This window comes from Glycine max, chromosome 18, assembly GCF_000004515.6.
Source record: "Glycine max cultivar Williams 82 chromosome 18, Glycine_max_v4.0, whole genome shotgun sequence".
In the NCBI taxonomy this organism is placed as follows: domain Eukaryota; kingdom Viridiplantae; phylum Streptophyta; class Magnoliopsida; order Fabales; family Fabaceae; genus Glycine; species Glycine max.
The window spans coordinates 3,168,048-3,182,875 of NC_038254.2; the positions used below are offsets into that span (position 1 = coordinate 3,168,048).

Below are 14,828 nucleotides of genomic sequence, written 5' to 3' on the forward strand. Positions count from 1 at the left end.
TATTTAATTATCAAATTTTGTAAAAAAATTATAATCATTAAAAAAATTTTCCGACGACGAAAATCACTGAACTTTACCGTATATCCGTAAATAATACACATACACCACTGACAACAACAAAAACTCACAAAAAGACGCTAATGGAAACAAGTTACACTAAAGGAGTGTGATTTTATGAAGAAAAAAAAAGCACTGCAAAAATGAAAAAGCTAATATGCTATTTATAACCAAAAATATCCATAAGGGCATTTTTGGTATTTTAGAAAATTGTTGGGTGTACAAGTAAAAATGATGAGTGCCCCAAGTAATTCCTTCGTGAGTTACCCTTCTATCTCTTGGCAATTGCTTTACGCATCTTAAATTGTTGGTACACCTAGCATAAGATGGACAATTTTAATATTACCCTTCTATATAAAGCTAATACAGATTCATAATACATGAGAATAAGCTTATGGTTTTGTAATCCATAAATTTATGGATTCGTAATCCGAAAGTTTACGTCATCCATAAACAAATCCGTAACACATTATCCGTATGTTATGGATTACAATTTTTTTAAAATGTTTTACAAATTAATTTAAAATTAATGGCTCATTTATGATTCAAACCTATGACTTTGTTTATTAGTACGACGCTCTAAGCAAATGAACTAATAGACCAATTATGTTATAAAATAATTAATATCGTTATATATAACACTAAAATTTCTAATGTATATTTAATGCACATATAAATTTACATAATAAATTTTGTGATAATTAATTTTGATCTAATAATTAATTTGTTTACACATATAAATTTTTATAAAATCTATGATTTTTATTTAAAATTTATATATGTAAAAAAATACATAATTAGATCAACATTAACTGTAATAAGGCAAAAATTTTAAATAATGTATTTTGATCTTATTACAATTAATTTTGATCTAATAATGCATTTTTTCATATATAAATTTTAAATAAAAATAATAAGTTTTATAAAAATTTATATATGTAAACAAATTAATTGTCACAAAATTTATTATGTAAATTTACATGTGCATTAATTATATATTAAAAATATTTAGTATTATATATAGCGACATTAATTATTTTATAATATAATTGACTTATTAGCTTAGTTGGTTAGAGCGTTGTGTTAATAATCTTATAAATTCAAATTCTGCCTAAGTCATTAATTTGTAAAATATGCATACGAATTGTCAATCCGTATATGAATTATGTAAACTTACTGATTGAGAATCCATAAAAAAAAAATCAAAAGTACCCAATGAAAAAACTAAAATTGTCCCACTTTCAAAGGTGATAAATTCAAACACATGATGCATTTGATACACAAGATTTGTACCAAAAAAATTTCATGTATACAAGATGTTGACATTTGGAAAATAGTCATGGAAGATGTTGATGTTGGGAAAGTTTGTTAAAACCTCACAAGTGCCGGTGATGCCTATCTCTCTCCTAGGCACACACCTTTATTTGAAACATTTTTTTTAATAATTAGGATGGTTAAAAATAAAAAAGAATGAGTGAACCAAACTGAATTATAAAACAATCTTGCATCATGGTTGCTTAAAGTCATACACCAGACCACACCTCACAAATCCAGCAAGCTCTTTCTTTCTCCACTCTAGCAAGAATCCTTCGCTAATTTTGGTTACCTGAGTACTGTGGAAATGAGAAGAACTTCCTCGATACTCCAAAGTTGGACGTTTGAATCTCCTTTTATTGTCAATAATTTAAGCAAGTTTATGCATTCTTCCTCTTCTCGCTACCGTGAGGATTTGTATTTTTCATGTTTTTGTTGAGCAATTTCACATTTGGATCACCTTTTACTGTCTATAATTTAACAACAAAACTTAGGCACAGTAATTTAAAGGTTTTTGGCATTATTTTCTAACCAAAATTAAAGTTTTATCTGAATAAACTACACAATAAAAGTCAATAATATTAGTTGTTAAGGCAAAACTCTAAGTTTGTAGTATTAGCTATATATAGGTTCATATGCGTGTGTGTGGATGAAAGTACAAATATAGGAGGGAGCTAGGGAGAGTAAGAATAAATTTCATATAATGGTCAGGTTATAACTGCTATATCTGCATTATGCCATATATTAACGATGGTGATTGCTAACAAAACCAAAAGATTCTTGATTGTTGTTGATGCTAAAGTTAGGCTCTTATTAAAGTGATGAGTTTAGGCTTGGGGAGCTCTACAGTGGTAAATTAGAAAATTTCTCCTTTTCCCGAGTAATAATGAAATGAAGATGAAATCTAGATCCTTTGAAATGCATTGAAGGATCGATCTCTTTTATATCCACAAGTCTGAAATTATGGAGAAGATGCCAACATGAATAGGTGGTCCCAATATCAAAGGCCAAAGCTCAATGCCACGTGTTGGATATCAGATCAAGGAACGTGGCTCCTAATTTTCGTTTAGCTTTTAAATGGCTATAATAACATGATTTCGACAAATCAGATAACTTTTAATTATTTTTATCGACTGAAAATTTGTTTGACTATTTGGTAAATAATTTTTTTTAATATCTTTTAGTATTTTTTTAAAGTGCTACTTTTATATATATATAGACGAGGTTATGAGGAGAAATCTAATCGAAAACTCGGATGGGTTCGATAATTAAACCATAAGTTGTGAAACTAATTAATGTGCAAACTAACCAAAGCCCGACCAACCTCGATTATCTCTTTCACTTGTCTACAAGAGATAACATTTGTTCTTCCTTTTTTGACATGCATGAAACATGGTCTCTAGCAAATATATAATACAAATGCCTTGTTTCATGCATTAAAATTTAACTCATTATTAATTATAAAAAATTACACACAACATATATTTGTTATTGCTCCTAGAATTTTTAATTTTTATTTGTATTAATTCTATCTGTCAACTGACAACTTAATTAATTTTTATGCTCAAAAGCGAGCTAAGAAGTATCCTACTCTAACCTTCAAGCTGTTGCATGGACCATCATGGCTACTTCTTGGGTAACAACTCATTCTGCTATTGTCAATTTGGAGAAAAGTCAAATTACAGTTTATGATTTTATCGCTTTTGTTCTTGCCAGCAATAGCAGCAGCATAATTTCTTTGGTATTGAGACAAATTCGCGTGATTGATGTCTTCTTGAATCCTAATAATATGCATGTTGAACGTAAGCTAATATACTATATATAATCGTTAATGAAGAAGGAAAATACTTTAGATCTAGTTATAGAACACTTCATTGTAATAACTAATACAGAGAAAATTACAATGTAGAGATACAGATATTTTGTTAATGAAATTCTAGGAAAAGGTAGAGGCCCCAGCATACACTGCTAGATATTGGTTTAGATTTTAGAAGTTACATAAAGTTCGTGCATTCTGAATTTCTAAAATGCCCTTCAGAACTAACAACAAACAGAGTAAGACTTTTCTTGGCCTGAAATTTTGTACTTGAATTATTCTCTGACATTATTTCATTGGACGCATGATCTTCTAGTCGTCTACTTTGAGCATGAACTTCTCTCTCTTTGTGATGAAAGAATGACATCGATGACTTCCTTTACTTGAGAAATTTCAGGAGGTTTTCCACCTTGGACAGGCCAAAATTCATCAGTTGCCAACACCTGCACCATTAACAATAAGAGAACAAAGATGTCACTTGCTATATTTCAATTCAGAGCATTATATAGTTTAGATAGAGAAAAACGAAAATAATTTTTCACATTAAAAAACTATATATCAGAAGAAGAAAACTAGTGTTTGAAGCCTCACCTTCACTTGCAGTTGAAGAAACTTTACATAACTAATTGCTTTCTCCAGCATAGTAACCAAATCAACCTGCCAAATTTCATATCAAAGTTAAAACACCGTTCTAACAAGTCAAAAGCCTTGCCTTGCTGCTACAAATGAAAGGCTAGAAAAAGAAAAAGAAAACCACCTTGGAGCCATTAGGCACCAGTTCTTGTAGTATCTTTAACCGCTCGCTTATCCTCTCTCTTCGGTTCTGTGAGACAAACATTCTATCAACATTGAATCTCTTATTTTAGTTTTGCTTACTTTGCAATCAAAACTTTGCACATATCTAACATAAATTGACTTAGGATAGAAGCAAACCTTGGCAGCCACACTTTGAGGATCCTTGGATGGGCTTGACTTATGTTTTGGCGTTTTGCTCTCAGTTGAGCACTGCTTCTTGGCAGCTTTCATGTTCTCTCCCTGCAAACACAAAATCAAAGTTCACCTCAATTGTCATTCAAACTTCAGAAAGGTTTCTAAGGACTAGTTCTGAAAATGGGTTTTTTTGGTATATATAAGGAATACCATCGAAGGGCGCTTTTGCAAAACTGATTCTTGTGCTCCTGACTTGTGGAGGCTACTAATATCATTAGGGATAGTTGGTGCTGAGTAGAGCCACCCAGATGAACTTTGACCATGTTGCTTCTCTTTTGCATTATTAACTATGGGGCTATAGCCACTAGAAGTTTGAAAGCAATTGAGATTCTCTACCAGGCGCATGTCTCTAGTGCTTCTTGGACTAGTTTGATTCCAATGGTTGTGGCCTTGATGCAAATTATTCTCCCAAACACAATACTCTTTCTGACCATTATCTTTCAAGTAACAGTTGAGAGGGACCATCTTGTTCTGCTGAAAGCTAAGCAAAGATCCACTAGCTTGCAGGATATTGCTATACCCTTTGAAATCAATCAGAGATACTGCTTCTTCAAGCTGATAGTTTGTGCCCTTATAAGCATAATCTTTGCGACTGCCACATAAAGGAGGAGAACGTGTTACAGCTGAATCATTGCTGAGACCATTAGTAGTTTGTGAGCCATCTTCCTCTTCTAACACAGATTTGTGGTACTCATTGACCCTATGAACAGTCATGGAGGTAATCTCCACACTAGTCTCACTGAAAACACAGTTTTGAACCTTGCTGCTCATGCTTGAATCATGTGGAATTCTTTGGTCTTTGGACAGTGCCATTAGAGAGGTAAAAGGAAAAATAATTGCAAAAGCAATTGAGGTGGGTTTGTTCAGGCTGGTCAACAATGATAAAGACAAACTAGTAAGGGAGGCCTATTTGTAGATGTCAAATCAAATATTCAACTCATGTTATTTTATGTATTAATGGAGATGGGAATAGTGTGTGACACTGTGACAACAGAAATATTAAGTATGGGGAAACAAGAAATCATAATCTAATACTATAATATTAAGGCAGGGTTATGAATTCCATGAAGTCAGAATAATTCATCTTCATGTTTGGATTGTTAGCTGGCAGAAATTAATGCATTGAAAGGAGAGAAGATAAAAACATTGCAAAATGGCACAAGGGTCGCCGGTTCCATCGCATAACCCACGTCTCTATTTGATGAAGAAGATGGAAACTACTTGAGGTAGCTTCTTACATGCTTCCTTTTCAATCACCATGAGCACGTGGAGTTGTATTTTCTTTTATATACAGTATGTTAATTACATTCTGTGCTGTTGTCTGGAAATAGTTATTGAATAGGCTAACAATACTGATTGGCATGAAGATTTGGTATTTGTTCCATTTATGTACTTCCTGACTCTAAATTCCATTTGGTTGTAGTAAAATTGAAAATTAATAAAGGAGGGGAGCTGCATGGAAAATTTGAATCTTAACATAATAGGTCTTGTAGTTGATAACTTACTAGTCTTGAGAATAATAACTAAACTTGAATTTTCAGTTTGTAGTTGATAACTTACTAGTCTCATGGAATAAATTCCAACTAATTTAGTAGTCTCAGAAGTTCCCACTAATGCAAGTATATGAGGTTTCAAATAAAAATATCGTCCTACATAAGATAGAGAGATATAAACATAAGGCATTATTCTCAAACACAATTAATTACTCACAGAATGATAGCTCTTGTATCTTGTTACGTAGCTCAAATTCTAAATAGGGAAAAAAAGTCAACACGGCCATGTACAAAAGTACAACTAAGGAAGAATAAAGAAAGAAATCGAAACTCAGCCCAAAGGTTTTGAGGAAGTACACATGTGACAACTAAGTAAATTGGGAGCTAGAGATAAAATAATCCGAATATTTACTAAACAGAACATATAAGATATGCTAATATGCTAACTAGTTAAAGAGTTACATGGTGTAAACTCAACTAGAGCAAGTGATCCATATGAACTAGGTCATTTTTTGAAAAAAATAAACTTCAAAGAAACAAGTCCACCATCGTAAGAAATACTTGCATTACCCTGAAAAATTATTGCATTTTTATGAAGCGTCAAGTAAGATTGCATTCATTTCATTGTATTTTGTCAAACATTCATTACATTTAAATTTTAACACTTCGGTCATGTTTAGTGATAGAGCCCACTACTTGCAAATATTTAAAAGAAAAATAGACGTAAACAATAGAGTGGATAGTGAACCCCATCACTAACTAATGCTAAAATGTCAAAATATTTATGAAATAACAACAATTTTAGGTGACACTCTAAGAGCATGCAACAGTTTCCAACACAAACCTAATGTACCAAGTTAAAAACAGTAAGTATATGATTAACTATTCTAGTTAATTAATGATTAATTACCATAATGATGACGCGCAAATAAATTATTTGGCTAGCACATCCAATTTTAATAGCTTAGGCTAATGCAAGATTTTCCCCATTCATGGTTGGCCAGAAAAAGTCTTGAAATTTAAATTTTAACCTAACTCAATTCTAAAATCTAGTTAAAGAGATGAAATTATCTTATACTTATATATACTCTTAGTTATGCCCAACATACTCCTCATGTTGAGGATTAGACATATATAGGTAATCTGATGATAACTATTTATAATAAGTAGTCAAATAAATTTAATAACAATTGTTAGGATGAACTATGATTCTATCAATAATTTAGATTTAAGTCTAACTCAATCTTAAAAATTAATTCAAGAGACAAGAGTGGTTCATAACTTCATATACACTATTTTTGTCATAGTCATGGGATCTTCAACAAAAGATGTCATTCGCTTGAAACGATTCTATCAAATGATCAAAATGAATTTTTAAACCAAAAATGATTTTGAAAGGTCAAGCCAGGTTTTATTTTCCTTGATCCATCACTTGTGTGTTCTCATTTTTTGTTTTCTTTCTCTTAGGGGCAGGACCATTTCTGCCTGCTCATGAAAGATAGTCAAGTATATCTTTTGTTGACCCGAAGAAGATCATCATCCACATGTTTTGTTCCACAGAAAAGCAAATTACAGGACAAAGTTGAAAGATCCAGAGCTGGCATTAGAAAAAGGTGCAATTCATTTTCCTCACCTTAAGGAAACTGTCTATCCAAGTCTCTCACCCATGAACTTGTTTGGAGACTTATAATCAATGCACTGATCAGAATTCAATCCACCATGCATCTTCAAATTTTCAAACTGCTTGAGTCATTAGATTTTTCATTGTTGTTTGGGTGCACCTGGCTAATTATTGATGTTGTACTTAATCATGGGTTAGCACTAATTAATGATATGTTTTTACATACACTGTGTAATAGTGTATAAAGACGAGAAATGTTCACGTCATTACTGTTTTATACTTTTATTGATGGGGATAGTCTAAACTATAACTTGACCCTATCTCAAAATTTGAAGTAGAACCAGACCGATTTTTATGTACTGCCTTGTAGTAATGTGAAGTGGTTTAGGGGAAAAAAATAGGGGTATTAATTTTATCCCTGATTTTTAGACTTTGTATTTGTTATCTTACTGGAACAAGAAACTTTCATGTTTAAGTTAAATTAGCCAAACCACATAAAGCTGTATTTGGAAACTGGATTGAAGGGACATCAGTTGAATGGACATTTTCCTATCATATGGAGTGTAAACCAGTTTAAGGAGAAATTGGAGTGTTTAAAAATAGGAGTTTTATGTTTTCATTATGAATTAGACTACACAAGCACTAGCAATTCATTTTCCTATCATATGGACATCAGTTTTTTGTTTTCCTATCCGTTTGCAATGTAACAATACTTAAACCATGAAAATTCTTCCACTTAATGAACTAATCTTGAGTTAAACTCTCCTAGTTTTTTGCTCTAACAACTTAACAAGACCATATCGTGAAGAGAATCCAAATCCCAAATTAAAACACTCTTGCTGATTATATTCGCACCATTAACGGATGCACCATTTATTCAACTCTTCAATATTCTGATAATTTTCAATTTCATCAATCATTTAGTGGCGAGTCATAAACGGATGCACTATTTATTCAACTCGTCGCATTCTAATAATCATCAATTTCATCACTCATTTAATATCAAATAATGGCATGACATCATCACAGTCACCATAATTAAAACTAATGAACAACTTGCAAATATGCAAGTTAGCAACAACTCAGCATAGAGCGAAAAGCCAAAATGAGCCACAGCCAATAACTTGGCACCATTGATTCAAACGGATGCAGGCTAATGCCAAAAGCACTAGCAAATCAGTTTTCATTCTACAACAGAAGTTTCAAAATCCAAAGCATCACAAAATAAACAAGTAAAAATATGCTCCACAAGCATTCAAATAAAACCAAAGATATCTATATTCTATACAACTCTCTCCGCTATGCTGCTGCCTATGAAGAAGACCAAAATGATCATTAATCACTTTCACATGCTCACTGTGCCACTGAAGAAGATGCGATTCTGTTCAAAGAAAATGCCTCAATTGCCAACCTGCAAAATTCCCACAACAAAACATTCAATTAATTAATACGAAACACGTCTACAAGTAAACAGCAAGCTTTGTTTCTAAACCAACATCCCAGTGTACATACATAGCTTGATAGTTTTAATTACATAGCCACTAAAGCAAGCACATTCTCCCCACTACAAAAACTATATACGTACATATACAAACTTATTTTACCCAGAAATAAAATACCCCAATGGCTCATCTTAAACATGGTTGAATAAGTTTTATTTAGAATGAGAAGCATGAAGAAGATTATTATAGGGACAGAATCAAATGACATGACTTACTAAAATAACACTTTTAAGTTTTAATAAATCCTTTAATAATGACCATTCTCCTTTACTAAACAACATTCATTGGCTTATTGCATGTTGATCCCATGGGAATTGACAAAGAGCATTAAGATCAATCTAGACAGTGGGAATGGGAAATGGGAACTTTCAAAACTATGGACAGATGAGGAATACACTTTAAAGATAAAATGAAATTTATTGTTTACAGCCAGTGAAACAATGTTATTTCCTGTATTTTCTACTGCGGCTGAACTAGCATAAATAGTGTCAATGCATTCTGATTTGGTCGCTCTGAGTGCACCAAAAATGCTATATTTTTACTTTATTATCTCATAAAGTAATCCTGAGGTAGCACCATCTGCTTTATATATTTATTCAATTCAATTAGTTACTGTACATCCAAAAAGGAAAAAAAATTCTAAAAATATGTAATAAAGCTTAGTTAGTAAAGAATACCTAGAATTGGCGTAATAGAGTTACGTGCTGCTAATTGTTCAACCTCTTTTTTGCGGCAAAAACATCAAAAGGGGGCACTTTTACAAATTATTTACCAAAAAGGGGCTCTTTTACAATTATTTCCGGGGGGGGGTTTGTTTTTTTATTGCAAAGCGCCCCCTACCCAGGCGCCTCCACTGTGCACGTGACACGTGGCACAGGGAGGTAGCGCCCCTGACGCAGGCGCCTTTGGTAGTGCCCAGGGGTCAGGCACTACTGGTGGCGCCCCTGCTGCAGGCGCTACGGCTAGCGCAGGGCAGCCAGGCGCCTGCCCCCCCCTCAACCTCTTCTTCTCACACCCCCCAGTCTCTTCCCACACTCCCCCCACCCCAAAATTTTATATTTTTTATATTGTTTATCAAAAATTAAAATTTTGTTTCATCTTTCTTATTAGTATTATTTGTTATTTTTTCATATTCCCACACCCCCACCCCAAAATTTCAATAAGATTATTTTTTATACACTCTAAATTGTATATTTTTTAATTTGTTTATCAAAAATTTAAATTTTTTTCATTTTTATTATTAGTATTATTTGTTATTTTTTTATGTTTTATTATTCTCTCTTTTTGAAGTATATATAAGTACATTTTCAATAAAATACATTTTGAAATCCTAAAATGTTTTAAAATGCTTTTTGATTGGGTCAATTCTTTTTTGATTTGGCCATTAAATTACGTTAGAGATCACTTTTGATTTATGTGTCATTAACATTATGGTTATTTATTTTTATTTATTTTAAAAGCATTGCACAATAAGATTGAAACGACAAATAAATAAAAATAAATAAAAATGATCTCTAACGTAATTTAATGGCCAAATCAAAAAAGAATTGACCAAATCAAAAAGCATTTTAAAACATTTTAGGATTTCAAAATGTATTTTAGGTGAAAATGTATTTTATTGAAAATGTACTTATATATACTTCAAAAAGAGAGAATAATAAAACATAAAAAAATAACAAATAATACTAATAATAAAAATGAAAAAAATTTAAATTTTTGATAAACAAATCAAAAAATATACAATTTAGAGTGTATAAAAAATAATCTTATTGAAATTTTGGGGTGGGGGTGTGGGAATATAAAAAAATAACAAATAATACTAATAAGAAAGATGAAACAAAATTTAAATTTTTGATAAATAATATAAAAAATATAAAATTTTGGGGTGGGGGGGTGTGGGAAGAGACTGGGGGGTGTGAGAAGAAGAGGCTGGGGGGGGGGGGCAGGCGCCTGGCTGCCCTGCGCTAGCCGTAGCGCCTGCAGCAGGGGCGCCACCAATAGTGCCTGACCCCTGGGCACTACCAAAGGCGCCTGCGTCAGGGGCGCTACCTCCCTGTGCCACGTGTCACGTGCACAGTGGAAGCGCTTGGGTGGGGGACGCTTTGCAATAAAAAAACAGACCCCCTCGGAAATAATTGCAAAAGAGTCCCTTTTTGGTAAATAATTTGTAAAAGTATCCCCTTTTGGTGTTTTTGCCCTTTTTTGCTTCTAGCTGCATCACCAAAAATTTGAAGTCTTTTGTATTGCTTAATGTTTCCATGTAAAAGGAATTTTAAATTTTGTTCATTGACATTAGTTTATATGAATTTAGTTGTTGAAATTAGGGTACTTAACCAGATGAATCATGTTTTTGGATGTGAATTTAAAATATTATACATCAAAATAACTTATTTAGATATCAAATTTAAAAACTTTTTTAAATGATGATGAAATTTGAAAGTGTAAGATTGACTTATCAGTGAAGTGAACGAAAAAAGAAGAGAGATTGAACTCACCCACAAATAAAAAGTTAAAAATTAATAAATTCACAACTAATATTCTACAGTAGTAATGATGATAATAATTTATTATTATTATTATTATTATCTCCCATATAAAAGAAAGAAGATCGTGATCTTGCTGGAACAGAACTCGTTCTCTCTTGTACTTGTTAGGGTTTCGTTATTTGGTTGCAGAATGGAAGAAAGTCCTGGTGGTCGCAGAAAGCGAGCACACCCTTCTTCTTCATCTCCTTCACCAATCTCCAAGAAGCCCCAAACCTTCCCTTCGTTCCAAGACATCCCCAACCTCCCTTCCAACATCAAATCCCTCTGCCATCTCATCGCCACCACCTCCGCCGCCTCCGTCGAGCACTCCCTCCAATCCGCCGCCATCTCCGTCACCCCCCACGACGTCGAAGAAGTCCTCAAACTCTCCTACGGCTTCCCCGGCCAGGCCGTCAAATTCTTCCGCTGGAGCGGCCGCCACCTAAACGACAACCACACGCCCTACTCCTGGAACCTCGTCGTTGACATCCTCGGCAAAAACCGCTTCTTTGACGCGATGTGGGACGCTATTAAGTCAATGAACAAAGAAGGGTTGCTCTCACTCGCCACATTCGCCTCTGTCTTCAGCAGCTATGTTGCAGCTGATAGAATCCGGGAAGCAATTATGGCATTCGAGATTATGGACAATTATTGTGTTGTGAGGGATGTTGTTGCTTTGAATTCGCTGTTGAGTGCTATTTGTAGCAATGGTAGGACTCTTGATGCTTGTGATTACTTGCAGGTTGCCAAGAAATTGGTCCGGCCGGATACCGATACTTATGCGATTTTAATGGAGGGGTGGGAAGGGGAGAATGGTGTAGTTGGTGCTAAGGAGACATTTGCTGAGATGGTGATTGAGATTGGATGGGATCCTTTGAATGTGCCGGCTTATGATTCGTTCTTGTGTACACTTGTTAGAGGACCTGATGGATTGCTTGAGGCTATTAAGTTTGTTGATTCGATGAGGGATAGGAGGTGTTTTCCTGGTGTGAGGTTTCTGAAGGCTGCATTGGATGAGTGTGTTAAGAGTCATGATGTTAGGACTGCTGAGTTTTTCTGGGAGGTGTTGGTGGTTGGGAAGGTGGTGCAGCCCACCGCTGAGATGTACAATTTGATGATTGGTTTGTGCTGCTATCGTGGTGACACCGATGCTGCGAGGAGGATGCTTGATGAGATGGTTTACCAAGGGGCTTTTCCTGATGTGGAGACTTATAACTTGTTGTTTAAGTTCTTGATCAAGGGGAGGAAGTTGCGGGAGGCTTCCGTGGTGTTTGCAGAGATGGTGAAGAATGAGTGTGTGCCCGAGCAGGATAACTGTGATGCGGCGGTTAAGGCGTATGTGGACTGTGGGGAGCCTGTTATGGCCATCAAGGTTTGGAAGTATTTGGTGGAGAATTATAAGAAGGATTTGGAGCGGACAGCGAATTTTCTGGTTGTGGGGCTGCGTGATTTGAATAGGCTCCCGGAGGCGGTTAAGTATGCTGAGGATATGATTGACAGGGAAATCAGGTTGTCCTCTAACACAATGTCAAAGCTGAGACAAAGCCTTATCAAGGAGAGAAGAGAATTTGTGTATGAAGACCTTTTGAGAAAGTCTAAGTCTCATTAGGTAGTTTGAAATTTTTCGCTAAAACTGTCTAGCTTAATATTAGTGCCGAATTTGAATGTTTTGCTTTTGTCTGGTAGAGAGGGAAGAATTTTGAAGTGGTTATTATCTAAGGTGATACTTTGATTCTGCTATGGGATAAATATACTACAGCACGTGTTATCTTTGTATATAGTTTCTGCAAAAGATCCTACTAGAATTGCTTTAGAAGGTTAAAGGTAGATGAAGTTTATACAGGTTTAATGATACGTGTAGTATCAAAGGTACCTGCAGAAATGGTAAGTGACAGAGGAAGGAGAAGAAAGGGAAAGGAAAATATCTGAGAGCTATTGCTCCCCCAAGTGACAGAAAGTCTATACACTCCCAGTTTCATTTCTGATCCCAACCTGATCCCACAATCATTACAGCACTCCCTTATAACAGAATGCTCACACCCCCATTACTACCAACAAACTCAGCAATTCCCTTACTACCCCCAACATGAGAGACTAACATTAGTTATTAGTTTTGGGCCTATGGTGATAAACCTTAAAACACTTATTCCATCTAGAATCACGGTTCCTAACATTTTTGTTTCAGGCATATATTATAAAAAAAAGGTTTGCCTATTTACCTATCTTGTTTGTTTTATCACTTGTTTCTGATTTGATCTAGATTTTCAACTTTGGCTATTGATGCTTTTTTGCTTGCATTTTTGTACTTATTGGTCGGGTGCTCACATTTCACTTGTTAGAAACAAAAAGAAAAAAAAAATGTACTTGAAGACATGTAGTTGTTATACATGATTCACTGATTGATCTTGAGGCGCCAATGAGCACCCTTTAAGTCTGACGTTATATGTTCTGCTTTAGTAATAGAAGTTATCTGGAGTCTGTACTTGGTTGTAAAGGTTCATCAATTACCAATTCTCCTCATTACATGCAGTGTATTTATAGGCTTTGATATTTTGTTAATAAAATTATCCTTATGAGATTGAGAGATGTTTGAGTGACTTTGAGATGCTTTATCATTAGATTTAACACAGGTTTCTTCTTAGCAGCCCTGCTTGAAATCATGAACTCCACTTTCTAAATTGACCCCTTTTTTTTCTCTCTGTGGCATGTTTGGTTGGAGCTGATGATAATAAGGTAATTAGAGTCTCTGGGCAATGGGGTACGAAGTTTTTTTTATTAACTTGTGCTTCTAGTATTGGACCATTGGTGTGTAATTGTGTTTACTATTTGAAATCATAATCTCGGTATCTGAATGTTAAAAAGTAATAATAGTGAATTGAAAGTGGTCTGTGTGATCTTCAAATCGCCTTTTAGATCAGGACTTGACAGATCAATTCGTTCTTTTATATGATATCAAGCCAACTGAAGGTTTATCACCTTATGAGGTGTTTGGTATCCCTTGTTGAATTGAACTTGGATTATCCTTATTTTGATTAGATTTCTGATTTCAGTATACAAAATGCTTGGGCCTTACAGTATACGTGGTAATGTTAATTGCTATAGTTAAATACCGAACGGTCTTATTATAGATTATTAGCAGATCTTTGATTAATTGCTGATAAAAATCCTCTTGATTCTGACCAAAATTCTTTAAACATATAACAATTATCACAATGAATCTGTGCTAATGAGTGTTTATGCCCATGCATGCAAAGAAAATTATAATTACGGTATATATATATATATTAGAAAATGTCAGAACACTTGACTCCGTTAGAAATAAAGATCATACAAAGAAGATGTCCATTTTCCGTAGGAGGCTTTTAACAAGAAAGCATTTCAAATTACATTATGACAGACAATTATAAGCCTGTCTGTTTCTTTGTCGGAAATGGAATTTACGCTCAGTCATCTTTTTTTATAGAAAAACTGAGATACTTAATTTCAAGTGTTGTTTCGAACATTAAAAAA

At 34.1% G+C, this 14,828-nt stretch overlaps 2 protein-coding genes across 2 annotated transcripts; one reads left to right on the plus strand and one right to left on the minus strand.

Moving 5' to 3' along the window:
* Nucleotides 1-3,238: 3,238 nt before the first annotated feature.
* On the minus strand, nucleotides 3,239-5,042 carry LOC100810010 (putative transcription factor bHLH086). Its single transcript, XM_003552828.5, has 5 exons — nucleotides 4,328-5,042; nucleotides 4,121-4,222; nucleotides 3,945-4,010; nucleotides 3,779-3,844; nucleotides 3,239-3,630 (listed from the first exon to the last, which is right to left on the minus strand). The coding sequence occupies exons 1-5, from the start codon at nucleotides 4,988-4,990 to the stop codon at nucleotides 3,508-3,510; spliced, it is 1,020 nt and encodes a 339-aa protein (XP_003552876.1). The 5' UTR covers nucleotides 4,991-5,042; the 3' UTR covers nucleotides 3,239-3,507.
* Nucleotides 5,043-11,469: 6,427 nt separating this feature from the next.
* On the plus strand, nucleotides 11,470-12,927 carry LOC100784707 (pentatricopeptide repeat-containing protein At1g77360, mitochondrial). The gene has a single exon (XM_003552915.4). It carries the CDS (start codon nucleotides 11,470-11,472, stop codon nucleotides 12,925-12,927), a length of 1,458 nt encoding a protein of 485 aa, XP_003552963.1.
* Nucleotides 12,928-14,828: the final 1,901 nt, after the last annotated feature.